Raw genomic sequence first — 18,456 nt, 5'->3', positions numbered from 1 at the left:
ACACAATCCCAATGAAACTGAATAAATGAAAACAATATAAGCACTGTTATTAAGATATTATCATAAAAAGCAAGATAAAAGCAACAACCAAACCTCAAAAGCAGCTTCATTTTAATGCGAAAAATAAAACAAATTACGCAGGTTTGAATGCATACTATACACTTGTTTTTAGTAAAAAATGCTTTTATAAGCTTGCATGTAAATCAACTCCATAACGAGCAAAGAAAGAAACATGTGGAGAAAACATTTTGAGGTGATTACATAATACACATTTATATGCATATATATATATATAGTTGGACAGTAGAATATTACGGTTCATGTGAAGTTTTTGGTTATCTCCCTTCAATAATTTGATTTTTACACTTCAGTGACCACTGCTATTCGTTACATGCAGAATAGTCCGAAGAAATTAGAAATGCTTCATACAGATGTTAATATGTGTTTTATAACACGTATAGAACATACCACTTAAAACAATTCAACAGCTTCAAATTGAAAATGAAAGAAGAAATGTGAAAATGTCACAGTGATGAAACACGACAAATAAGATACAAGACCATCACTTTGATTAGACCCATATACTACAGCTCTCCACGAAAGAAGTACATTTGAAAAATATGTTTTATGTTCTCTACAAAACAGACGAAAGTCAATTTAACTGTAAGTACTAGAGTTCTAAATTTGTATTTTACAAACAAAATAACCTTTAAAGTAACTATTGCCTACAAATGTATTACACATTATGTATTATATGAATGACTGCGTCTGACAGTTAGAGAAGAATAAATTAAGAAATGAGCCGTGCCATGAGAAAACCAACATAGTGGCTTTGCGACCAGCATGGATCCAGACCAGCCTGCGTATCCGCGCAGTCTGGTCAGGATCCATGCTGTTCGCTAACAGTTTCTTTAATTGCAATAGACTATGAAAGCGAACAGCATGGATCCTGACAAGACTGCGCGGATGCGCAGGCTGGTCTAGATCCATGCTGGTCGCAAACCCACTATGTTGGGTTTCTCATGGCGTGGCTCAATTAAGAAATCTTGTTAATGAAACGATGGATTAAGAGCAATTCAAAGCCTCGAAACCGAATGTTTTATATCTGTGTAGTCTTTAAATACAGGACTTACTTATATATATTAAGTTCAATCATAAATCATTTGTATAGAAAAGAACTACTGTATACTTCGCGATGTAATCTTGCAAAGTGTTTCCTGCGAAATTTTATTTCTTCCTTGTTTAGAGAGTATTCTACCAGGAGCAATAGCCCAGAGATTATCAAATCCTACTTATGGGGAGCAACGGTTAATGACATAATTAAAAATGCAACATCTCATTAGGGGAGGTAACCAAGTACATTACATGAACACGAGCTCTACAATAAAGCAAGGAGTACATAGATTATATTGGGTTATATATCTATATAAAGATATGCAGTCACAAGGCGACTATATATAATCTGTGCACATAGGAGGGAATTTAGGGTCCACTTTATAATCAATAGTATCAAAATATATCAATGCAGTTATACCTTCGAGCGTAGCTTTCGTAGGAATCAACTATAGGTACGTTATTAAATGTCGTATAAGTCCTTATTAAGGATCATGGAGGGTTTTGTGTTGTCAATTCTATTTTAGTTGTGTAACACATCATAAACCACTGTTCTTAATATGTATCTGTATATACCAAATTTGTTCAAAACAAGTCGGGCAGGGTTTTTTTTTCTTGATCATAATTGTGTCTTAACATTCCTGCAAAATGTATATAGTCATTTCAGGAAACATAAATAAACATTTGATATTTGTAGCATTTTGTAATTTTGACATTTCTACATTCGTTTTAGTTTGAACTTTTTTTAAATAATATTAATTATATTTCATTACATTTTCACTCAAAGACATATGTATGACACCAAACAATTATGAAGATAATGAAACAGAAACAAATAAAAGTACTTCGGACTAAATGTGAACAATCTGGTATATACATACAATGTAAGGGAGAACAAGTGAATGAAGTATTGCCATGCAATACAAAGTCACCTACTGGAAGGACCTAATTTTCTCTACTGCAGTACAACATAATGAACTGATATCTGTATAAACAATATTGTACTATATATACAATATGTAATAACAAAACACTTGGATTAAAATTTGTATATATAAAAACCTATAATTGTTTTCATATAACATCTTTTGGCCAATTATCAAAAAGGTAAGTTATTTATAGTAAAAAAAAAATTCTGTATTACAAGTCCACATAAAACTCTTGACCACGTAGAGACAGGTCAAAATACACGTAAAAATTAGATGTAACATGGATGGTGTACCACAGAAAACTGGTCTCGATGTTCCCTAAGGCCTGTAATAAATAAGTTACAATATAAGCTATTTATAGTAACAACAAGGGGACACAATTCTAAAAACAAGGATGCCTCAGTGGTGAACATTTGTACCAAGTTACATCAAAATCCCTCCATGGATGAAGAAAAATGCTCCGGAAAATGTCATTCTTGAATTTGGCATGTGACCTTAACCTTAGACCTAGGGACCTGGTTCTTGCACACAACAATCCGTCTTATGGTAGTAAACATTTATGCCAAGTTACATCAAAATCCCTCCATGCATGAAGAAGAAATGTTCCAGACAAAGTCATTCTTGTATCTGACTTTTGGCTTCTATGGGTGATCTTGACCTTCGACCTAGGGACCAGGTTCTTGCGCATGACACTCCGTCTTATAGTGGTGAACATTTGTGCCAAGTAATATTCAAATCCTGTTTTGCATGACAAAGTTATACACTGGACAGGACAAATGTCCCACTGACCTTTGACCTCTAAGTGTGACCTTGATCTTTAAGCTAGGGATCGGGTTTTGCGCTGGACACATCGTTTCATCATGGGGAACATTTGTGCCAAGTAATATCAAAATCCCTTCATGGATGGCAGAGTTATGGACCGGACAGGAAAAAAACCCTGTTGACCTTTGACCTCCAATTGTGACCTTGACCTTTAAGCCAGGGGTACGGGATTTCCGCAAGACACGTCGTCTCATCATGGGGAACATTTGTGCCAAGTGATATTAAAATCCCTTGATGAATGACAGAGTTATGGACCGGACACGAAACAGACCCTGTTCAAGCCATGTTCACACTTGACTGCCAAGTGTGACCTTGACCTTTAAGCTAGGGGTCTGAAAGTTGTACATGACACATTCTCTTATTATGAGGTACATTTATGCCAATTAATATTAAAATCCCTTCATGGATGGCAGTTATGGATCGGACAGGAAAAAATCCCTGTTGACCTTTGACCTCCAACTGTGACCTTGACCTTTAAGATAGGGGTCCGGGTTTTACGCATGATACGTCGTCTCTTCATGGGAAACATTTGTACCAAGTTATATTAAAATCCCTTCATGGATGACAGAGTTATGGACCGGACACGAAATTGCGGACGGACGGAATGACGGACGGAAAAGCGCATTCCTATAGTCCCCAAAACTGGTTTTCAACCAGTAGGGGACTAATAATGTATGAGGCATAATTTGAAAACAATCTATGATAAAAGGGCAATAACCAAACGCATTACACGAATCTTAAATCGGTTTTTACTTTGCTTAACCACCAAATCATCATAATGATACGTTTTCATATGCTATAGTTTACATATTTTAAAGGTTTTATCGCTCAACCATGTCTGATAATTTTTTTTCTTAGTGATATGGAAACATTTACATTAGACTTGGCAAAGTACCGCCTTTGCTTGGGTTTCGTTAATCATTTCAAAGTACTTTTTTGAAGTACAAATTATTTTATAACTAATAAAGGGGTTAAGAGACCTAATTTAAGTTTTAAATCCTAGCTCCTGCTACTGCTTCTCGCCATGTTTGATTGAAAACAACTTAGAAGTTCATAAGTGAAATTCATTTATGACCAACATGATTAATCCATCATTTACGAAACACAAGCTGCAAACGTGCCAGAACCACCAAAGATAGTTTTTAAAAAAAGATCTCAGCTAAATTTGGTTGAATGCGGATTCTATTTTATCAGCAAAAAGAGATAAAGTAAAATGTCTTATTATAACTCTAGTGTGATCAGAGACACCAACCATCTGCACAATCTGCAAATCGTACAATCCAGTGATGTACCCCTATATATCTGTTAAAGAAGAAGGGTATCAAATGTTGAATCACTGTTTCTAGGACAGAATATGCATTGAAGCATAACACATTGATACAGGCGAAATATCCCTGCGTATGTGTGTTGGAGTGGGGGTGGGTGAGGCGGCATATGGAAATGGAACACTTTGGGGATCAAAACTATGAATTGTTTTCCTTAGAAGATACTTGAAGCTAAAAATTGACGAATTCCATCTGGTAAAGAAGAGAGCAAAATCTACATAACACGTTAGTGACACATGCCCTTGATCTCTAGGAATCGTAAATGTGCTTTAAAATTATATAAATTTGATTTCTCATGACTAGATGTCCTCAGCCAAAATTGAATGAATTCCATCAAATGATTAGGTAGTTCAGGAGAAAAATAGTTTTAGGGGCCACAATTCCTGCTTCCAAAAGAGCTTAGAGCTATCAGTTAGATAATGTTGATTCCCTACAGCGGATGAACGGACGGGTGGACAACAGATGGTCGCATCACGTGTGATGGAAGATCAAGTAAATAACTAAACTACTCTTTCTTTGAATCACTAGTTTTTATCATAATTATTTTGCTAAACTTTTGACATGCAAAATAAAGTTATTTTTTGTCATTTTATGCACGTTTTGCTACGCCCGTGGTATGATTAATATTCATTAACAATTCATGCAAAAGTATATGTTTCAAGCGCCGGTTGGTCTGCACAGATATGGTAAAATAGAAGAGGATAAATTTCTGAGACAAATATATAATTTGCCCATTCTTATCCTTGTATTATATTTTATTTTAAGGAATATAGAAAAGCAGAATACAGTATGTCCCTGATCTTGCCTTTTCAGAGGCTGGAAAGTCAAATGCATTTTAACAAAGAGAAAGAACGAATAGTATGTAAATAATAAATAATAGAAACAGTTGTTTAAAGCTGTTTGTCATCACATAAAGCAGTCGAAAAAGAAGAGTCAAACTAGCAGTCGGTTGCAAAGGGATATACTCATATTCGTGTTCATAATTTAGCTTGTAAGATTTGTCTCGCTTTTACAACCCGCGCAAACTCTCATTCTTTTACAATGAACACCGCATTAACAGTTTAAAGATATTGGTTATTTTTATGGCTTTAAACAAAGAATGTGCATCAATAGTTTTTCTTTTTCTTTGAATTCTAGCAAGCTAGTTCAGGAATTGAGATGTAATTGAAAATACGAGCTGTTTTGTGTTAATTTAGTGATTTAATTCCAATCACCGAAAAATTCAATTCTTACAATATTGTTCCAATACCGGTCCTACATGTTAATGATAATAACCTTTGATCTCCCTTATCATGCTGGACGCGTTTGATTCTGCCTTTGCACCCAGTGTAGGTCCTGATCAGGCTGCACATCGGTGCAGTCTGATCAAGATATGCACTGGTCGCCATTCAGACAGTATGGATTTTGGTTAGCACCCCTTTTAACAGTAATGGTGGTCTATGAATTTTGCCAACATTTCAATAATTACGGTTCTATGGGAAAATGCATTTTAATAGGAAACTCCCCTTATAAAGTTTTGGCTAAATGAAAACAAAAATATTTTAACCATAATACTATGTTGGTTTTATCCTTATTACAGGTCTGTCACAGTTGGTTTTTGACGAATTCAAAACTACTTTCATATTTTACACCTCAACAGTGGTTTATGCTGTTAATAGCATTACCTTATATTTGGAGAAAAAAACTGGGAAAAAGCTATGTTACGGAAAATGTTACTCAAACAGTACCTCATCTGAATTAAGGATGATTCAAATCGAAATTTGTTTGGAGCCGCAAGCGAGAAAATTCTGTAATCCATTCCTAAAGGAAATTAAAGTTTAATCTCAAGGGGATCAAGGTGTTACCGGAGAACGTTTTAATGTGATGTGTTTGGAGAAGATTCTGACTTTATAGATGTGTATAAACTCGAACACACAGACAATGTAATGAGTGAGGGAAATACCTCATGTGATGTATTTCACGTCAGCTTTTTTCAGACACGTTATTGTAGAGCTGGGGATTTAGTTCTTAGTGTATTTCATATAAGTAATAAATGTATCCAGAATTATTTTCTGTTCTTATCATTTATACGCAAACATATAAATTCTAGTTAGTCTTTAATAAAATTGATTAGTTTGATTCTTACTGATTGAAATGAAAGCAAAATCATTTTTCATAATACCTTCACAAATCTACAGGTCACTGTTAGATATTAGATAAGTCAAATACCAGGCACTACAGCATAGGCGATTCACGAAACTAAAAAAAGTGTTTTCATGCTACAAGTGGGTCTTAACAAACGTTGTATCTCAAGCCAATTTGACTGTATATTATTTATGATGAATAAAGTCGACTTTACATCTTCAACGTCAAATGCACTTGAAGTTACAATGTTCTTGTCAATATATTTATGCATCAAAGGGAGGTAATAACGTCATAATCAGTTTGTGAGTTTGTTTCATATCACGAGTCGGTATACATCGATTAAGATTTTAATTCTTGTAAAACATTTCTTTGGCAGATGGCAAAAACACTGACTGCAAACTAAAAAGAATTATGGAGCAAAGCGGAAGAAAGTCATAAGGTAAGAGTGAGTTTCGTGACCAACCTCGCTTGAAAACTGAGCATACTTACGCTATTGATGTTGGGCTGTTGGCAAAAGCACAAAGAGCATTATTCAATGCATTGAGCTACGGTTTAATAACAGCTATTATATATACAAGCATACATGTATAAAGTATGACTGCGAATAGAATATACAAATGAACCCTATTGTTTTAAATAGGAAGTGAAATTGCATATTCAGATATAATCAGTAGTAATAACATTATGTCATATGATGATGTTGTTGTTGTAGCTAAAGATCATATCAATTATGAATAATAGTAACAACAACAACAACAACAATAATAATAATGATAATATGATAATTTTATTGATATGAATAGTGACATATATGATAGATTATAGTATCGATTATAAGCATGCTAATTTTGATGATGGTGATGATGGTGACATTTGCTAAACTGGCCGCAAGTTCAAACTGTATTCCGCATGGTTTAGCATTCAGTCTTAGGGATATAGCAGTCAACAGCCTTCTGTTATTTCGGCACTCTCGATCTGAGTAGCAGCTATCAATATTAAATGCTAATTATTTGATACATCGGACGCTGATTTCGAATATATAAAGATATAGTATTCAATTATGTTTTAACTGCGGTCATTTTCAAAATTGTATTTTAAGATTTGTTTTTTTTTAAAATTTTCACAATAGTGACTGTCACACTTCGTGATTGTGTACAGTAGCTTTGCAAGTGATGAATTGCCAACTGGCTTAAAAGCAGTAATTATGACGATGACAATGATGGTTTTAATAACGAACGGCCCTTTATCGCTCATCTGAGCAGTATGGCAATAGCATGGTGTAAGGCTCATATATGCACTTTGAAATTATATAAACTTTTAACCACTTGAGAGAATATTTTCTCTCGTATATACAAATAGTCAAAACTCGCCATACTTTCCAGTGTTCATTTTTAGCAAATCTATCAGTTTATACTTCGGTAAAGTAGAGCTTATTTGTGCGCAGTAATGAAACCAAAATTTGTTGATGTTCTAGTAATGGACGTCCAAAAGAAGGACCAATTTCGGCTAATATGAGCTAACGTATAATGATAATACAATATAATTCATAAGAATATTAGTATAATCATTCTCAAAATATATACTGATGATAATTTAATGATTATGTTACAACAATGATACTAGTTTGCAATACAGTCCTCTCAGCCATTAAAGAACAACATATACAGGATATATGGCGTGAAACATTCTAAATAGAATAAATATCGTGACAAACAAATCTCGGCATAAGCAACTATATATGAAAAAAAAAAAGGTTTAACATTCTCATGTTATCTCTCTTACGCTCCTTCTTCGTTCACTCTCTTTCTCTGTTTGTCCTGCTCTCAACCCTCTCTCTCTCTCTCTCTCTCTCTCTCTCTCTCTCTCTATGTGATTGTGTGTTAGAGAGTAAAAAAAATACACACATACTATCTCCCTTAGATAAGAAAGAATAGTTCAACATACATACACAGCAACAGCCACCTACTCTTTTGTATTTCCATAAATCACTAATCAGTAAAAATATTCCCGTAGGAAAAATATCCTGGCATAATGAAGAGGAATAGAAATTTGATTGAGTACGTACCATTTAGCTTTTTCTATTATGTCGAAGAAATTTCTATTCAGTCGTTTCCTTTTGGCTGCGTCTGCCATTTTACTAGTCTGCAAAAAAGAAGTTATGACGTAAATGATAATCATTTCTGCTCCAAGGCTTTTTCTTCTGTCTGTAAGACTGGACACAAAATAGCATTTTTATATACTTCATTTGTAGACAGGAAATTGGAATCATTATGAAACTGTCATAAAGTAAGTACAGAAATATATCAATAAACAACCATAAGAAACAATAATAATAATGTGTTATTTTCGAAATTCAACTTATGCTGCTGTAACTAGTTTTCACGTATTTTATAGACATAGGCTGGGGCTAAAAGTTATGAGAGACGGTTTGGAAATCAGTCTCAAACCACCTCCAACATGTTATTTATATTCTGTTTTTGTGTATGTGTTAGAGAGCATTTGTTTCAATACAACGGTCATCTTACTTTAAGAAAGTGTTGTAACATTTTATAGGAGAGTTGGGGTACAGCGGATATATTTCAGTTCTCTTACTACCAGCATCAACAATATCAAACCTTCTGTCTGGCAAAGAGAGGGTTCTTACCAATTTTCCGATATACCTAGCACGACAATAAGACATGATAAATATTATGATGCAACCGAACCATACCAAGTTCAATCACAAATCCAATTAAGGCGAATAGTGTTTTGAACTTAGTACGCCTAGGGAAAGCAAAATCCTATACAATATTTTGTTTTTGAGGACGCCAGTGAATTAGCCATTATGCCACATAAACAAGACGACTATTAGAGATCTAAACACTCAAAGATAAGGGAGATGTTTGTAAAACACATACCGAGGGTTCAACGCAATAAGGGCGTATCTACATATAGTTATTATATGTAGATACGCCTTATTGCGTTGAACCCTCGATATGCCTCTATGATGAGTTGTCCAATTTCCAGACCCTGTTTGACCTTGACCTTAGATTTACTGACCAAGGAAACAATAGGAATCATCTTCATCATAAATTTAAACATGCTATTAAATTTGAAAGTTCTAGGTTGAGCGGTTCTCAAAGTACAGTGCAGAAAAAAATAGTTTTCAAGGTTCAGGTACCTGTGACCTTGACCTTTGACCTATTGACTCCCAAACAAATAATTTATAAACCCAATCATGCACTTAAGTTTGACGGTTCTAGGTAAAGAGGATCTCATGTTATTTAGCGGAGACCGTTTTTAAGGTTCAAGGCCCCTGTAACCTTAACCTTTGACTTACTAAGCACAAAAACAATAAGTTTAGATACGCTATTTGTTTTTGTCCGTTCGCGATCGAAGTTTATTTCACTGTCCATTACTTAAAATGCTATCCAAAAAGTGTTCCCCTTTAAAGCTGAATTCCATTTGTAAAGAAATAGATAGAAACAGTTTTCAAAATTGCTGAAAACGATGTTTAACCTTGTCATGTGAAATTGCAGCACTGGGTTGCAAATGCATCAAAACGAAGATATGTAATATAAAGCTATTTGAAAATGGTGAGTTTTTGAAGCGCTGAATTATCCGGAAGTGCCCCCCCCCCCCCACTTCATGCAATTTTTGCCGGAGTTTAACCATACATCAGTAAATCAACAATCGTTTTAGACTAATATACATATTTTATACGCTGTTCAATTTTCATGTAAAACAGTCGTTTCTTTCTATGATTTTGGGATGACGTAAAATATACTGATATTATACTTACTTTGATTGTATTTTTCTGGAAGAGTTTCATGAAATCCCTGTTTTTCATTATACCAAGCATTTCCCTACAGGTCTCATGTGCTGGTACTAGATGTGCACTGGTTATGGATCTGTGCAAACGCTGAATAAATACAAATGAAACACACATCTACAAACAGGAAAAAATATAGTATATTGTAGAATGGGTAATATTCAAAATATAATGATGGTTTGTATTTTATTTTCACTAAATGTTTGATTTTATTTGTTATGACAACGACAAACAAGACTAGTTTTAAAATCTCGTAAATGATACACATCTTCTCTACATTTATAGTAAACAACTATGAAGCGCGAATCGTTCTTTTTTCACGCAAAGAAGCCTGGTGTCTATCAAATCGCGAAACCTCGACTTGAAAGTTACCCCTGTAAACAGTTATCAGTTTACATTCATTCTACAAGCACACTTGTTCCCGAACCAAAATTTCAGTAAGTGTTCTGAGCTCCAAGTACACGTCGTTTACATGTACGTAAACGCTGCAAATTAATGTATAAGACATGCCCAAGACATGCCTTTTTTCGTACTTATGCAATTGATTTTCCAAAATATTATTTTTATAAATGTGTACGGAATGAGGTGCAAACGTATTACACAAGCATGAACATCATCAAATCTTAATGAATCAAAATGTACCAGAACTGTCATTAACTGTATTACTACATTATGTTAAAAACATACGAATATACATGCCTTTGTCAGTTCCAAAGCAAAGAAATCAAAGATATTTCCTAGGTGACTGAAATCTTTTACCTGTCGATAAGCTTTTCGATTAAAATGTAAAACGACTTAAAGTCGTTTTTATTTCCATGTGAACTAAATGATTTTTTTCCCTCAATAGAACCTTGTGTAATATTCTTTCTTGTATATTTAGTCAAAATGATACACTTAATCCTAGAATTATGTAGAATATAAATGTCTCTAGACCGGTCCCTTGAGACATATCTAATATTTCGTACAAAATGAGTACATTCTTGTTGTGAACAAAGTCATACAATCAGTCTTTATATTTTTTATAGATTAATTCTCAATTATATCAAGCATTCCAACAATAGTTTCTGTTCGTTCTGCAATTGTTAGTGCAAGTGCGCTACATTCGAAAAAATATATGTACTCTCGTTGATATGTAACACGCAATCAAAACAAGGCCATCTACTGATCCATTTCTAGGAAAAATTGTTTGACTGTTTGATTGAATTTTCTGCATAATCGAGTTTGGCCCACCGGTCAAATATTTGCTATTGTCGAGTATTATTTGAGCTGTTTGTTCAAATATAAAGAATCAATAAGAAGAACGCTGATCAAGACATCCTATGTCAAAACAATCTTCCCTAATGTCAACCACTTCAACTTGCTGATCAAAAAGCTGGCTTTTAACGATTGTACGGTTATACAGATTGGATAAATAATACGGCCTTACTTACTACATAACATGTTAATAATTATATATTTTACACATAAAGTAAAATTGATATTAAGTGTGTTATTGTAAGAAAATATTATGAACGACAGATGTTCGTGTTCGGCTTATAAGTTAGAGGGGTGCACTAAAAAAATATACAATATATCTTATTTATACATGTACGTTGGTAACACTGAGATTTAAAACTATTCAAATTAAAATAATAAGCTCGAAAAAATGATATACTATAGGGTATAGTGCACCGATTTTTAAAGATTAACCCAGTTACATTCGAGTATCAAAAAAAGTCGTAATTTGCCTTGATATAATATTTACTTGGGCTCATAATGAAATATGCATCAACACATTGGAATACAGTGCAGTACAAAATAATGTTAACGTTTCGAAAACGAACTATTTAGGTAGAACCTATGAGCGTAATTGTTGGTTCCATGACTTGGGCTGTTGTCTGGTATAGAGGCAACAATGAATTTCAAATAATTAGCGAAGTAATCTTTGTCGGATAAAAAGCAGACTTTTTTAGAATATTTTTATGAGAGATGGCGTAAAATTAAGACAATTCACATGGTTACTCCTCTAAACGTATACATCTTAAAACCCATGCCTTCCGAGTCCATAGACAAAACGGACTTAGGTATAGTGGAGGGTCTGAAGAAATGACTGTAAACGTTCACTGTTAAAATCCTATAATGAAATAAGGACAACAGGAGGAAACTCGACCAACGTTCTATAATAATAACGTCGTCGTTAGCGAAGAATGATTAATTACAGTAACGGATCTCAACTTGCGTTCACTGTAATGAAATGTAGATCTTTATGTTTTGTTCTGTTCAAATATCAGTTGAAAACCTGTCGTTCTACTTAGGACCAACGACTGTACTGTAAATATCAAGATATGTTATAATCCTTCATGTTTATAGCAATATGTGTTTCTCGCTACTGAAAGAATTCGCTCTCCTTAGTTTTTAATACTTCGGTAGGTAATGCTTCTTAATATTCACCAGTGTTTTGAATCGGGAATGAAATCTTCGCGAATATTACCCATTCCACAATAATCGGCATTAAAGGCTATAGTCATCACGGGGGTTTGGACTGTTCAGGTGCAAAGGGGCGTGTCAGGTTAGATTTATTACTTTCGGGATCTTTTCAGATTTAGATTTTCTTGATATTATGTTTATATCTGTTTTTTTTTTCCACTAAATGAAATCTCCTTTGCAAAGGAAATAAATACAAATATTTTGTCTTAAGATATATAGTACATACCAGCATTATATTCATAACTAAAACGCAATTTTCTGATTCTATCCCATTATGCTATATTTCTTATAACTGTGGTCACACCATAATGATCAAATCAGTCTATATTTTTGATAAATATTGTACATAAACATAAAGGTAACTAAGGACGCTTGCACTTACTTGAAGTTTTTGATTATTAATGTATTGGCGGCTATTATTTGTCAACAAAATCAAATTATTGAGCATCTATTATACATGGAGTTGAACAAATGTTACTAATGCCAATTAAACTTGTAGCTTGGCCCCATTTGCAATATACTCAATTGTATCATTATTCATATAATTGTATATAGTACCTGTAAACTATATATTTGTGATAAATAAAGTCTATGTCTTTAAGCAGATAAGTAGACAATATGCTTTATCAACATAGACAGTTAGGATGTATTAAGACAGAAATGATACTTAGGCAAATGATATTACGATGCAATAAACATGCATTAAAGAAATTGATCGTTTTAGTAATTCTATAGACCACGTTTTCGCATGTTTTAGTCTGACAAAGTTAATATGTCAGAACAAGTTCAGAAGTATGGCGGTTGCAGGAGGGATGAACAAATGGGGACTGGGGTACGGTAGGTGTGGAGTGGGATAGAAAATGATGGGAACAGGCTCGGGAACGAGCGGATCATGTTATTCTAACAGATGGGAAGCTTGAAATATTACAACGTAAATCGCTGCATTTTAAAGTAAAACGTCAGGTTGCATAATACACACTACTCGCTTTATTTCTTGTATACTAAACCGAAACAAAATTTGTGTTTTTCACCGATGTAATCATCACAAGAAAGAAAATTCCTGCGCACATAAGGGAAGAAGTGGGATGGGATTGCAGGGATTGGGGAGGAGTTGCCAAAAGAGGTTTAAAGAAAATTTAAATGAACAACATACTTGAACTTATCTCAAACCGGAATGAGAAACAAGGCAGGTTGGGATACAAATGTTGGTATGTAAGGAAATGGTGGTCCGGGGACCTTACTCGAAAATTTTCGAAAGTCTTCAAATAAGGAGGATCATTTTCAAGCCAGGGGAATATCTAAACTTTAATTTTGTCATTTAGACGCAAATCTGAATGGTCTCTCGGAAATAAAAATAGAAGTTCAGATAAACGCTAACGATTTCTTAAAAGTAAAACAATCTGGTTCATTACTTTAAGGAAGGTTGGATTTGGTATAGTTTCTACTGAGGTCCTAAATGCTCTTTTACACTATCTGGACTCGTACGAATACCAGAGCATACAAATGAAATTATATTGTAATTATTTGTTTTGACAGTGACTTACATTTATAGGATGCCACTCTGTTAATATTTAGTACTTTGCAATATAATACAACTATCTGTATATTGAAACATGCACTGAAAGTCTTTTTAATATCTGGAAGTTCTGCTTAAATACATTAACAAATGTAAAGTGGCCGATTCGAAATTTTGCTCAGTGTGCATATATCATATTGCATATGTCATATGTCTACTTGTGTATGAACTAGTTAAAATGTGTACATTACAATTGCTGGCTTGCACACATAGTGGTATACATATGTATGTGTAAATAATTTCTTCTGTATGAAGTATATAATGACTACCAGTGTTAATTAAGATTAAAATGATCAGCATTGTGATTGAATGCTATTCTTATACTATCTAACAATGTCTGAATCTATTTGTCTATTTAATGCTCAAGAGAGGGAAATGATCGGTGATACCAAGTATAACTAGTGAACGCACAATGTCAAAAGGAAACAGATTAGAACAAGAAACATTACATTACATGTTGGCTTTTGAGTTATTTTAAAGACATCTTAATGACAAAATATGGTACCTTTGAAACTCGGAAACGGAAATATACAATGCCGAAGTAAATTTTACAATTTCTATATCCATAATTATAAAAGGGCCAGCGTTTCTAATAACTTTAATATATTTTCATACATTTAAACTACACCACACATTCAACATTATCTCAAAATGGATGATTTTTTTTTGCGTAAGAAATTACAAATATGAATGTCAAGCGCCCATATGAACGTAACGGGCATTGTCTTAAAACTACGTGATTAAATAAGATGCATTAGACAGGAACTGCAAAACTTATTCTTTGCTTTGTTTTTTCAATTAAATCTAGAGAACGTCTGCTGACTTGAATTGCTTTGTTACATCTAAGCATGAATTTCCCAGACAAATAGACCCGCATCACTGTTCTAGAATATATTGAAAAATAAAGTGTACGTCATTTATTTACTGATTCGTTATTTACTGTTATTATCAATTTATATCTTGCTTTTATTATGAGTTTATATCTTACTGATATATTCTATTAGGAGTTTATATCTTACTGCTACTGTGAGTTTATAACTTACTGTTATTGTAACTTAATATCTTACTACTATTGTGACTGTGACTTTATATCTTACTGTTATTGAGTTGATATCTTACTGTTACTGGGAGTTTATATCTTACCGTTATTGTGAGTTGATATCTTACTGTTATTGGGAGATTATGTCTTACCGTTATTGTGAATTGATATCTTATTGTTATAATGAGTTTATATCTTACTGTTGTTGTGAGTTTATATCTCTGACTGTTCTTATGAGTTTTAGCTCAGTAGGTAGAGCGTTTGTCTACGGATCACGGGGTCGTGAGTTCGATCCTCGGGCGCGGCGTATGTTCTCCGTGACTATTTGATAAACGACATTGTGTCTGAAACCATTAGTCCTCCACCTCTGATTCATGTGGGGAAGTTGGCAGTTACTTGCGGAGAACAGGTTTGTACTGGTACAGACTCCAGGTTAGGTTAACTGCCCGCCGTTACATGACTGAAATACTGTTGAAAAACGGCGTTAAACCCAAAACAAACAAATGTTCTTATGAGTTTGTATCCTACAGTTATTAAGTGTTTATATATTTTCCAATGACTAGAATTAAGGCAAACGGGAACTGTATAAATGCATCGTCTCATCTTACATGGTTAACTAAATATATAATTTAATTACGATTTTTAATTCGTCGAAATTCTAAAATGAACTTCAAACCAAATATTTCAACTAGTTACAGTGACCATGTCAATATTGGCATGAAAAATATAAATTTGAAAAAAAGAAAATAATTACAAAACATCGTGCAAATCGATAATGAAACTGAGAACGAGTAGGTGTTTAGTCAAAAGCAATAATACTGCCTGAAGAGTTTGTGACTTAAAACCATAAAAGATACTTTCATTATCTATATGTGATGAATTACAAAATTAGAATCTCATCAGTTACAACTTGCTGTTGTTATGTGGAGTGTTATTTGCAGTTTGCTTCTAGGTGTTGAATCAAAAGTAGCACGTTTATGAAGAATTCTATCATATTACAACTCCTTCACATCTTGGTTAGACTTTCGTCTATGTACAGCAGTAAATAATATAGTAGAAAAATCAACACAACTAATGTTAAATTGTAGACCATACGGGATCAAAACAAAAATGTGCGATATGCAGACACATGATCCCTACAATTCTTGTCGCACATGTGTTACGTTTTATGGTTAAAAGAAAGCTTTATGTAACGTCGCAAACAACAGGCAATAGAAGCTGTAAAGCTTTTTTGTGACCAACTAGGTATCCAGTAACAGATACTTACTTGGTAGCACAAAAGCTTCGTGGAAGTCATAGCTCATAGTTTCTACTAGACAATAACTGTCAGAAATATTCGTACTGAAGTGTTGGCCATGTTAAAAATCTTAGTAAACAGAGTCTAAGTGATGATTTTAAAGTAACTTGATTGTGTTTTTGACAAACAATGTGCAGTGTCAATCACCAAGGACTGTTAGTTATGTAAATTAGTTATAAAGTCCTAGTTTTACATGACAAGAAACAATCTGTATGATTTTCGGAACTATACTAATTCATCTTGTGGGCTGATTAAATATAAAGATAGAAAAATACTTTGAAAAAGGTATTGTCGTAATTATTCTTTTCTACAACCGTTTCGACTTGAAATGGCAGATTATTTCTGACTCGAAGTTATCCAGTCAGCATAGTACATAATTTTACAGTCTCAGGTTGAAGTAAAACGTATATGCTTCAAGAAATGCGGAATTAAATATGTTACTAGCACCGGTAGGTAAACGACAGAAACACGGTATAATATATATTTGGCAATACAAAAGTCACGTATACCAACGATTCAGCTCTTAAAACTATTATGACAAAGGTGACCGGGAAGAATAAGCTTTGCATATTACTTGATTGTGCTTTTTGACAAACATTGTTTGACAGACCATTAAGCAGTTTGACCCTGAAGTAACTATCTCTAGTTTTCATATTAATTTGTTTTATTTCTAATGACAGCCAAACCCGATATGAAATTACTGGACACATTATTATGTATAGTTACAACTTTGAACACATCAACAAATATACGACCCTTACGCATATTGAAATTCAATGCAAAAACTATTTAAAAGAGTGGCCGGATATTCATCGCAGTTCAGAGTTCGCTGTCATTTTACACAACTTATAAATTTCTTAACCTTGATGAAAAGTCGTATTGGCCATCCACATTTAAAGAATTAAAAATTAAAAAAGAACTTGTTTTGTTTTTCATATATAACTATTTTTACTGATCTGAAGCGAAATCACTATTATCTAGATTAAACTTTTGGCCTAACACTACCTATCTTGATATCAAAACTTTATGACTGCTTATATTATTAATACAAGAAAGTAGACATTCACATACTGGGTGGCCGATTACAGTTTGAATAAGAAAGTTATTGATTAAATCCTATGAAATAATATGTATCTAAAAAAGATCTATATTCCATATTTCGATTTTACAATAAATATTATATAATAGTATCATAACAAAAGCCACTGCATTTGCAGGCAGCTGACACAGATAACAGACAAAATGGACAAGCGTATATCACGCTAACATAGTTAAATATAAGCTTAAAACTTTAAAGAATAATCCTTTTATCTTGAAAAACACACTTCATTGAATTTTACCATGGGTAATATAGAGATAGCCAACATTATATGAAATACAAAACTAATATCTATGAATTAATTTTAAAATCGTATGGAATAGATATGTTAAAAGTATCAGCACATCAAATGCTTTGACTAAATATGAACGAAACGGAAATGTTTACAAACCGATGGTCTAAAGAAAGAAATTTGATTTGTTATATATTTTAAAGTTATCAACAAAGAAACAAGGTTAAAGTGACATTCAAATTTCATAAGTGTTCATTCTAATTAATGCCCCTTCAGTTTCGTAGACTCTCCTAAACAAATGGATTGAACTTGGATATCAGCAAGATAAGCCTTGATATATTTTGGTATATATGTAACAATTTTCATCTGTTTCAAATTTAGCGAGTGAGACTGACTGTTATTGTTTATTACGATATCTACGATTAAAAACTTCTCCATTCTGATGGAAAGCTTAATATCATGTAACAATGTCTGAGTCTATTTGCCTAGGATATTCTCAAGAGATAAATAATTTGTTGACACTGCCCGGAACAAATGAAAATTCTACTCAATGCTAAAAAAGAAGAAGTGGAAACTCCACAGACCGCCAAACACGACATAAATATTGCAGGCTTGTTTGATTT

At 33.4% G+C, this 18,456-nt stretch overlaps 1 protein-coding gene across 2 annotated transcripts in view; it reads right to left on the bottom strand.

The window, feature by feature from the left end:
* The window catches only part of LOC123525470 (glutamate receptor ionotropic, NMDA 3A-like), a 293,441-nt gene that overhangs the window by 7,620 nt on the left and 267,365 nt on the right, over positions 1-18,456 (bottom strand). For both annotated transcript variants that reach the window (XM_045304534.2, XM_045304533.2), the window contains 3 exons: positions 10,095-10,214; positions 8,379-8,455; positions 6,803-6,817 (listed from right to left, as the gene is read on the bottom strand). In XM_045304534.2, the coding sequence (XP_045160469.1) occupies positions 6,803-6,817; positions 8,379-8,455; positions 10,095-10,214 (212 nt within the window). The remainder of the gene's footprint in view (positions 1-6,802; positions 6,818-8,378; positions 8,456-10,094; positions 10,215-18,456) is intronic.

This window comes from Mercenaria mercenaria, chromosome 3 (genome assembly GCF_021730395.1).
Source record: "Mercenaria mercenaria strain notata chromosome 3, MADL_Memer_1, whole genome shotgun sequence".
Taxonomy (NCBI): Eukaryota; Metazoa; Mollusca; class Bivalvia; order Venerida; family Veneridae; genus Mercenaria; species Mercenaria mercenaria.
Note: the sequence above shows the minus strand (reverse complement) of the source record. Positions and strands in the feature narration are given on the sequence as shown.